General features: G+C 44.0%; 1 protein-coding gene across 1 annotated transcript; it reads left to right on the forward strand.

Annotated features, from left to right (window-relative positions):
• Positions 1-10139: 10139 nt before the first annotated feature.
• Positions 10140-10388, forward strand: LOC308652760 (cyclin-dependent kinases regulatory subunit 1-like; the record flags this gene model as incomplete). The annotated part of the gene is given in 3 exon segments (XM_081300797.1): positions 10140-10273; positions 10275-10297; positions 10300-10388. Coding segments are annotated over 3 exon segments (246 nt in total).
• Between the last annotated feature and the right edge of the window lie 431 nt (positions 10389-10819).

The raw sequence follows: 10819 nt of genomic DNA on the forward strand, positions 1-10819 counted from the left end.
GGTCTGAATTCCTCTAGCCATGGCATAAGCAGAGAGAGTTGAGGAGGGAGATCTATGATGTCATAAGGGCTGCTATGACTTGACACCAGATGAATCCAACAGTTGAGCCCTTGCCAAGGAAAAGACAAAAGTGCTGCCTTTTTTTTTTTTTTAACCATAAATGGCCAAAGCCTGGCTTTAAAGCCAAGGCAGCACAAATACTAGCCCATTGATATACAAGCATATAAAGATAGTCAGTTATTGGTAATAACATTTAATTGAAAAACTTAAATATCTACCAATCAGGGGTTACTTTGGTGGTTTATAATCTGTTCATATCTTAGAATACTGTATATTAAAAATAGTGAGTTGATCTATTATTACTGATGAGGAATTATATCCAAGATGTATATATAAGTGAAAAATTAAAGATGACTATGATCCCATTTACATGATTTGAAAATGAATATAAAGGAGAAAGGTAAATACAGAGAGTGTTACCAATGATTATGAAAGGTTAATAAAATAGGTACTTGTCACTCTGTTTTTCTATATGCTTAACAAACACTGTTGAAATCTTGTTCCCAGGATATGCTGTCCCCAAATGTGAACTGTTTGCTAATCTTGTTCCCAGAATGTGCTGTCCCCAACTGCCAAACTGCAGGATGCACTCCCTCACTCGGTTGCAGGCAAACTGCCCACTCGCCCTGACCCGTCAATGAACTTCCCTCCCTGCCCTCTCCAGGGAAAGTATATAAGCTCTGCTTAAGCTGTTCTCAGGGCTCTCTCTCTTTGCTCTAGTGAGCTCTGAGCCCCAGCATGCTGGTCCCCAAATAAACCCTTTTGCTGTTGCATGAGGCATTCTCTTGGTGGTCTCTTCCTCCGACGTTTCGCTGGTCCCTTACATTTGGTGCGTTGGCCGGGAAGAGCGCATCACCAGACAGGGAGACACCAACAGACTCCTTTAGGGGGTAAGTAAGGCGCCTCTTCCTCTTCTTCTTCTTCTTCTCCTCCTTCTTGTTTTTCCTTTGCGATCACTCAGAGTTTGGTTTTTGGCTCAGCGGAGAGCGTGAACTCTCAGAGCCTTTCTGGTTTTTCGGTTTGGGTTGGCAGAATGTGGTTTCCAGCGGAGAGCGTGAGCTCCCCCTGGCGGTGGTGGACAGACGTGTCCAGAAGCCACAGGCCACGTCTTTCAAGGGACGCTTTGAAGGACTCTGGGAGGGACGGAGGTGCCCTCATCTGGTATATTCTGCTGCCAACCCGTCTGGTCTTGCCGGCAACAATTCTTTCTCTCAGGTTGAATTCACTGCCTGTTTTTAATCTTTGCCTCTGAACTTATGTTACATGTTTACTGTTTACTGTGTGTCCGTGTTTGTGTCACGTTTGTATTGTCCCTGTCTTTGTTCAAGTAACTTTCATTATGGGACAAAGCCATTCCATGCCTCTGTCCCTGACCCTTGATCACTGGACTAAAGTCCGCATAAGGGCTCAGAATCTTTCTTTTTCAGTAAAACGCCAGACCTGGCAGACTCTCTGTGCCTCAGAATGGCCCGCCTTTGGAATTGGATGGCCTCCAGAAGGATCTTTCTACTCCCCACTAATTCGAAAAATCAGAGATATTGTTTTTCAGCTGGGGCCACATAGCCATCCAGATCAACAGCCGTATATCTTAACTTGGCAGGACCTCTGCAAATCTCCTCCTCCATGGGTGAAGCCTTTCCTTGTCCCTGCCCCCGCTCCTACTCCTTCCCCCACGATTCTGTCTCTCAAACCCTCTGCTCCTCCTCCTCATCCACCCTCTGTTCTCCCTGAATCTCAAGATTTAACTCTACTGGACTCTCCTCCCCCTCCTTATCCCCTGCCCTCGTCCCCCAACCCCCAACACCCTCTAAGTGATTCCCCTGCTGCTGACTCAGCCCCTCCTCCCCTGGAGGAAACTAACCCAGCTAAAAAAACTCAAAGAACTCGCCGGCGTTTTCACACCAGCCTACTTGGGATGACTGCCAACAACTCCTAGGGACTCTCTTCATGCAGAGGAACAAAAGAGAATCCTCCTGGAAGCTAGAAAAAAATATCCTCGGACCAGATGGGCAACCGACACAACTTCCCCTTGAACAGACCCAACTGGGACCCCAACACCTTTGAAGGTAGGGAGCATCTGTCCACTTATCGCCAGGCTCTAATATCAGATCTCCAAGCAGCCACTAGACGGCCAACTAATTTGGCCAAAGTAAGAGAGATTATTCAAGGGCCTAATAAATCTCCCTCTATGTTTCTAGAGAGAATTATGGAGACATATAGGAGATATACTCCTTTCGATCCTCAGGCAGAGGATCAAAATGCATCTGTCACGATGGCCTTTATTGGGCAAGCTGCCCTAGATATTAAAAAAAAAGTTACAACGCTTAGATGGATTACAAGATATGACTTTGAGAGATTTAGTCAGAGAAGCCGAGAAGGTATACTATAAGAGAGAAACTGAGGAAGAGAAGGAACAAAGGAGGGAGAAAGAAAGGGAGCAAAGAGAGGATGAAAGAAACAAAAAACAGACAAAACAGACTGAGGCATTGACTAAGGTCCTGGTCACAACAACAAATAGGCCAGAAATTAAGAGACAGGGAGACAGAAAGGGATACCTGGGCCCACGCCAAAAGCCACCTCTGGCCTCAGATCAATATGCCTACTGTAGAGAAAAAGGACACTGGGCCAAAGAGTGCCCTAGAAAGAAACAGCCACGCCAGCCGGCCATTCTAACTCTGGAGGATGACTAGGAAAGTCGGGGCTCGGATCCCCTCCCAGAGCTCAGGGTAACTTTTGAAATGGAGGGGACCCCAGTAAACTTTGAAGTGGATACAGGGGCAGTATACTCAGCCCTTAAGGCCCCATTGGGCCCTCTATCAACTAAAAGGTCTCTAGTTCAAGGGGCTAATGGCAGTAAATATCGGGCTTGGACAACTAAGAGGACCATGGACCCCATGGACCTGGGGAAAGGAAAAGTCCATCACTCCTTCCTAGTGATCCCAGAATGCCCGGCCCCATTGATGGGCAGAGATCTGCTCACCAAACTCCAGGCCAAAATAACTTTTAACCCTGAAGGCCCCCAAATGGAATTTCTAAATCCTTCAGTAAAAACTCCTATAGTCATGGGTTTAACTATGTCAATAGAAGATGAACATCAACTCTTCACACCCCCCAAGACTGATCAAACAGGCAAGCTATCCCAGAATTGGATAACAGATTACCCAGATGCCTGGGCAGAAACTGCTAAATTAGGCCTAGCTGTAAAACAACCTCCAATAATGGTGGAGTTAAAAACCTCAGCCTCCCCAATTAATATTAAACAATATCCTCTGAGCAAAGAAGCTAAAGATGGGATAAGGCCCCATATTCAGAAATATCTGGCCTTAGGGGTCCTAAGGCCCTGTCAATCAGCCTGGAACACTCCCCTGCTACCAGTAAAAAAGCCAAAAACTGGGGACTATCGCCCCGTTCAAGACCTAAGAGAGACCAACAACAGAGTGTAGGACATTCACTCCACAGTACCTAACCCGTACAATCTGCTTAGCACCCTGAACCCTGAGCGAAAATGGTATACTGTTCTGGACTTAAAAGATGCTTTCTTTTGCTTGCCTCTGCATAAAGATAGTCAGTTGCTGTTTGCTTACGAATGGGTAAACCCAGAAACTGGAATGTCTGATCAACTAACTTGGACCAGACTCCCACAGGGGTTCAAAAACTCCCCCACTCTCTTTGATGAAGCCCTCCACAGAGATCTCAACAACTTCAGAACTACGCACCGAAAGTCACCCTGCTTCAATATGTGGATGACCTGCTACTGACAGCCGATATCAAGGAAAACTGTGAGTCTGGGACCCAAGCACTATTATCCGAGCTTGCTCAACTCGGGTATAGAGCTTCTGCTAAAAAGGCCCAAATTTGCCAGCAAGAAGTAATCTTCCTGGACTATTCCCTTAGGGGCGATAAACGATGGCTCACTGAGCCCAGAAAATAAACCGTTGTGCAGATACCACCCCCATCTAACAAGAGGGCAAATGAAGAGGCTAAATTGGCAGCCCTAAACAGAGTAACCATGTTAACACTTTCCACACACCGGGGGAACATAAGGACACAGATACTGAACTCCTCGACTTTACTGAGCCCAGCCTGCAATTTCAGAAAGCCCTACACTACATTAAAAATGTACATCAACTCACTCACCTTGGTTCAAAAAAATTGCAGGCATTCCTAAAGGATCAAGAACAGAGTTTTCCACTAACCGGCTCACAGTGAAAAGAAATAGCTGAACGGGTAACAAAAGCCTGTCGGGTCTATCAATTGGTTAATGCTTACCCTTCTGAGCTTCCTGTAGGAAGGCGCCTTCAAGGAACCAGACCAGGACAATTTTGGGAAATGGACTTTACTGAAATTAGGCCAGCAAGGTATGGACTTAAATATCTCCTAATCTTTGTAGATACATTTTCAGGATGGATTGAAGCCTTCCCCCACAAAAAAAAAAAGAAAGAAACAAACGGCGCAAATGGTGGTCAAAAAGATCCTGAAAGATATTTTTCCAAGATACGGCCTGCCTAAGGTAATAGGGTCTGATAATGGACCGGCGTTCGTGGCCCAGGTAAGTCAGGGGTTAACCAGGACCCTGGGGATTAATTGAAAATTACATTGTGCTTATAGACCCCAGAGCTCAGGACAGGTAGAAAAAAAAAATAAATAGAACCATTAAAGAGACCTTAATGAAATTAAGCTTAGAGACCAGCATAAAAGATTGGACTATGCTCCTGCCTTATGCACTGTTTCATACAAGAAATACTCCCTCTGTTTCTTTGTGTAACCTCACCCCCTATGAAATTCTCTATGGTGCCCCTCCTCCAGTAAGGGACCTAACCCCAACTCTAAGACCTAACAATCCCTTCCACACCCCCTTGCTTGACAGACTTAAAGCTCTTGAAAGAACCCAGCGATACCTGTGGAAACAGCTGGCCACTGCCTACCAACCTGGGGACGAAGGGACTCCACACCGATATCAAGTGGGAGACTTCGTCTACGTGAGACGACATCAGGTGTCATCCCTGGAACCCCGCTGGAAAGGACCACACCAGGTGCTACTTATAACACCTACAGCAGTAAGGGTAGACGGAATCACTTCCTGGATCCATGCCTCTCATCCCAAGCCTGCGCCCTGTCCAGACTCTGGCTGGAAATTGGAAAAGACTGGTAACCCTCTCAAATTGCGTATTCGTCGTGTAGATAGGGCTATGGATTCTCCCCTTGACCACCAGTAGTCCTAACCCTCATCAACCCGTTCAGCAGCGATGGCTGATCATAAATCCTACTGGACAGGAAGTATGGTCTATCTCGCATACAGCTCCCTTAGGGACCTAATGGCCATCTCTCCACCCAGACATTTGTCAGTTGGCTATAGGTCTTTCCTATCAGGTATCCCTGATGAAGAGGATCCCACTAAAATTCCATTAAATCCCTTCCGTACCATAGATAATAGAAACAAACATTATGGATGTAGGGACACGAGAGCCAGATGCAGGTTGGCTAACCTAGATTACTATGTTTGCTCCGCAGACTATCAAAGCCACAAACAGTCACGGCTGTGTGGGGGAAAAACCGACTTCTTCTGTAAGTCATAAGGATGTGAACATACAGGGGCTACCTGATGGAACCCAAACCTCCGCCGGTTCTCAGACCATTGCCCCCTTGCTGAAGTAACAGGTACTGAGGTATCTCTCCACCCATTCACTCCACTCTTCTCCTGTCAGTGCCCACACCGGGTCCCACCAGGTCCTCTTACCAGCTAACCCAAAGCTCAAACCAGCTGAGGAGAGCTCTCAGACCCCTATCCAAAATGTAATGAAAATGGCCTTTAAAGTTGCTTTATCATTACTAAAAACAGGTTACTAAAAATTTAAAGTCCCTCACAGGCTTTTTGGGATACTCACTCCAGTCTTCCCCTCTGCTCTACCTGTTCTACTACTCAAGTTTTTGTTGCTAGGAAAATCCCAAACCCCTTTCCCATTATTCTTTTACATCTCTCCTTCCTCATTCTCAGATCCACGGAGCTGCTCTCAGCACCGCCTTCTCTGTCCTCCCCCTCTGTACCAGGCCCACAGAAAAGTCTTTTTTTTTTGAGAGAGAGAGAGAGAGAGAGAGAGAGAGAGAGAGAGAGAGAGAGAATTTTTTTAAATATTTATTTTTTAGTTTTTGGTGGACACAACATCTTTGTTTGTATGTGGTGCTGAGGATCGAACCTGGGCCGCACGCATGCCAGGCGAGCACGCTACCACTTGAGCCACATCCCCAGCCCCCACAGAAAAGTCTTAACTGACCTTCTCCAAAAGTCTTCACCATGGCTGACTTTAGGACTTTCAGCAAAAGAGTCCCTATAAAAGAGTTCAGTGTAGATAAACTTCCTCTTTTCGTGTTGCCCTGTTCTACTTGGCCACTGGCTGGAAAAATCAGCACTCCTAAGGTAGACACCCCCTTACTAGTTTTTCACAAAATATGTGAACAAGGCCTCTGGCCTTGAGCTGGGGCTTCATAGAGATGGCTACATTTCTAAGATAAAAAAGTTATCAACTGGGCTCCATGGTAACAGCTGGCAGGAAAAAAAAATTCTCCCCCTCCCAGGTGTCCTTGAAAAGTTAACTTGCCCAGAACAGAGGAAAAAAAACAGAAACAAAAACTGCTTTTTGTGAACTTCTGCAGACTGTGAACTTCTGAGCCCCTTCCCTTACATGTTGAGTACAAAATTCTAAAACTACCTAAACTTGGGGTTCAGAGGATTAATTGATTACAACAGAAGCAGAGCCCTCTGAATCCGGTTGCAACCAAATAGGACTGTTTCCCTGTCTTCAGTGCTATCTTAGGTGCCTTGCCTTGTCCGTCCCTACAACAGTATAATTCTATATACTTAAACATTATTTATGTTTTCATAAAATGGTCAACAGATGTGATTAATTATGTAATGGTGCAGATGTTTTCCAGAGTGCTCTATCATGATGCAGGTTCATTTAAAGATCAAATAGGGGGGCATACAACCCGGTTCCACTGGGAATCTGTATCCCTCACTTTAGCCATCTTATTAGGAATGGGAATTGCTGCAGGGGTGGGCACACGGACCACTGCCCTGGTCCATGGGACACAACAAATGACCCAATTAGAAACAGCAATGGGGGGCTGGGGATGTGGCTCAAGCGGTAGCGCGCTCACCTGGCAGCCCGGGTTCAATGCTCAGCACCACATACCAACAAAGATGTTGTGTCCGCCGAGAACTAAAAAAAAATATATATAAAATATTAAAAATTCTCTCTGTCTCTCTCTCTCTCTCTCTTAAAAAAAAAAAAAAAAGAAACAGCAATGGACCAAAACTTAAAGATATTAGAAACCTCCATCACAGCTTTGCAGGAATCTTTAACCTCTCTCTCTGAAGTTGTTTTACAGAACAGGCGAGGGTTGGACCTCCTCTTCATGAGAGAAGAGGGCCTTTGTGCTGCATTAAAGGAAAAATGTTGTTTTTATGCCGACCATACTGGAGTTATAAAAAAAATCTATGAGTAAATTAAAAAGACGCCTTAAGGAGCATCAACGAGAGAGAGAGGCCCAAAAGGGTGGTATGAGTCTTGGTTCACACAGTCCCCCTGGTTAACTACGCTTTTATCAGCCCTGGCCGGTCCTTTAATAATTCTTATATTGTTGCTAACTCTAGGACCCTGTTTGCTCAACCGTGTAGTTTCCTTTCTCCAAGCCCAAATTGGACAAATCAAACTTATAGTAATCAGACAACAATGTACCCCACTAGCAGACATAAAATGTGACACCCCCCCAATGATCACTTTTATGATTAAAAGTAGCCAGAAGAAGAAGTGGAAAATGAAAGGTTAATAAAATAGGTACTTGTCACTCTGTTTTTCTATATGCTTAACAAAACACTGTTGAAATCTTGTTCCCAGGATGTGCTGTCCCCAACTGTGAACTGTTTGCTAATCTTGTTCCCAGAATGTGCTGTCCCCAACTGCCAAACTGCAGGATGCACTCCCTCACTCGGTTGCAGGCAAACTGCCCACTTGCCCTGACCCATCAATGAACTTCCCTCCCTGCCCTCTCCAAGGAAAGTATATAAGCTCTGCTTAAGCTGTTCTCAGGGCTCTCTCTCTTTGCTCTAGTGAGCTCTAAGCCCCAGCATGCTGGTCCCCAAATAAACCCTTTTGCTGTTGCATGAGGCAGTCTCTTGGTGGTCTCTTCCTCCGACGTTTCGCCGGTCCCTTACAATTACTGTGTTAGTTTTTCATTACTGTGACAAAGAACCTGGAAAAATTAACTTAGAGGAGGAAAGATTTATTTTGGCTCACAGTTTCAGACATTTCAGTTCATGGCTGGCTGGTTCCATTGTTTCTGGGCTGGTGGTGAAGCAGTACAACATGATAGAAGAGCATGGCAAATAAAAACTAATTAACTTATGGCAGCTAGGAAATATGAAGGGGCCAGGGACAGTTTATAGACCCCAAGAACATGTCCCAGGAACCCAGTCCCTTCAGCTAGATCCCACTTCCTATAGTTTCTTCCCCCAGAAAGGAGGAAGAAATGCTACTTCATGAGAATATCAAGAATTTCACCACCAGTTAGGAGATAGAAGGCCACAGAGACTATAACTTGGTCAGTAACCATAACATGAAAACACTGGATGAACTAAAAAAGAAAAATAGCAATTTTCTTTAAGTTATCAAAGAAAAATAGATACAAAAAGTGTACATAAATTCAATTTCAATCCTTTTCTAGTTCATGACTGTGGTTATTTACCAAAACTCTGGACACAGGGACAGAGAGCTGTGAGCCTTCCAAATGCAGAGTAATGTTGTGGGGTTGAGGAGAAATCAGTTGAACATTCAATGACTGCACATGAGCTGCTAGAGTAACCAGAATCTGCAACCATGATTTTCTCCTTGGGACTCCATCAGACCGGAGACCGGTCTGGCAGGCAAAACAAGATCTCCAGTCTAATAGTGCAGTGATTCCATACTTATGCTGGAACTAAAGGGTCTAATCCCACCCTCAAGACACCTGAAACCGAGATGAATGAAAACTAGGTAGTGACAACTCAGTCCCAATCTAACTGAACTCCTATTTAATGGGAAAATGGCCTAGCTCAGTCTCTAATACATTTATCCAGTGTTTGGCATATATTTTTAAAAAATGAGACACATGAAGAAGCTGGGAAAAGATTGTGACTTGTAACCAAAAGGGAAAAAATTAATAGAAGCAGACCCACAGATGACTCATATGTTCAAATTAGCAGACAAGGACTTTAGAATATCTAATATGATATAAATATGGATGGAATGGATAAATATTTTAGAGGAAAAGGTGGAAAAATGAAAGAAAAGATGTAAGATTCTGATGATGCTGTGGTTTGGATATGGTTTGTCCCTTAATACTTGTGCATTAGAAGTTGGCCCCTACAGAGGCAATGGGAGATCTTTAAGAGGTGAGGACTGCAGGGAGCTAGCTCCTCAGGTCCTTGGGGTCACTGCCCTTGGAAGGGAATGTTGTTTCCTGGACTGAAATTCTCTCAAGAGGAAGTTAGTATAAGAGTGAGGCTGACCCCTGACTTGCTCTTTAACTTCCTGTTCAGTGATATGGTCTCCCCCTTTCATACATGCTCCTGCCATCCTCCATGAAATGCTCACCAGAAGTATGGTGATATCAGCACCGTGCCTCTGAGCCTCCAGACTGAGCTAAATAAATCTCTTTTCTTTAGAAAGTTATTCTGCATCAGCTAATTCATTATAGTAACAAGCTATTACAGGCAAACAAATGGAAACTCTTTTTTAAAATAACAAAAGAACTAAGTAAAACCTCTAAAACTTAAAAATAAAGAATTTAAAGAGAAAAGTGGACAATATAACTAAAAAGATGAAGGATATTGGCAAACAAATGGAAGCTCCAGAAAATGGAACAAAAGAACTATATGGAAATTCTAACATTGAAAAATACAACGTACAAAATACTGGATTATAAAACCTCAAGGCAAATCAAAAAATTATGCAATCTTGTGCTAGTCAGCTTTCCACTCCCATGACAAAATACCTGAGGAAATCAACCTAAAGATCTGGCATGCTTTTGGAGAGGTTGGCAGCATGGTGCTGGAGGCCTGCAGGCAAAGCAATTATGTCAAACAAATTTACTATTCAGACAAATATGACAACAAGGAGTTCAAGTACTGGCGTGTCATGTTGCCCAAGGACAGAGCCAAACTGGTCCCTAAAACCCACTGAATCTGAATGGAAGAATCTTGGTGTCAGGGATGGGTTCATTATATGATCCATGAACCAGAACTTCATATCTTGCTATTTTGGCAGCCACTACCCAAGAAGCCAAAAAAATGAAGCCTCCAGCTTTACATAGCTGCCCTAACTTTCTGATATCTTTCTGATAACATGATCATGTTTCCTTCTTGTTTTCTACTTTTATATTTAAAGGATACTCAATACACTGTATGAATGTGCTGATAAGGCTTTGTTTGTGGAATAGAGCCACCACTGCTGGCCCAGATGAGTGCTTTGTGGCCCACAGCCTTAGCCACAGTGTGCTTTGTATCCAGCAGAACACACTTGGCAGATGGATGGAGCATCTGAGAATCAGACCGTGGCTGTTACAGGGATTGTGTAAACTTGCTGTTTTGTTTTTTCCTGCTGGGTGTTGTTATGTATGGTGATTTATGGATTTATGTTTCATTGTATTGGAAACTTTCCATTTTAATTGATAAATCTGTTCCACGTTAAAAGCCTTGATTAAAGTGGAAGTTTTTTATAATCTA

This window comes from Spermophilus citellus (genome assembly GCF_964194105.1).
Source record: "Spermophilus citellus genome assembly, chromosome: 7".
NCBI lineage: Eukaryota > Metazoa > Chordata > Mammalia > Rodentia > Sciuridae > Spermophilus > Spermophilus citellus.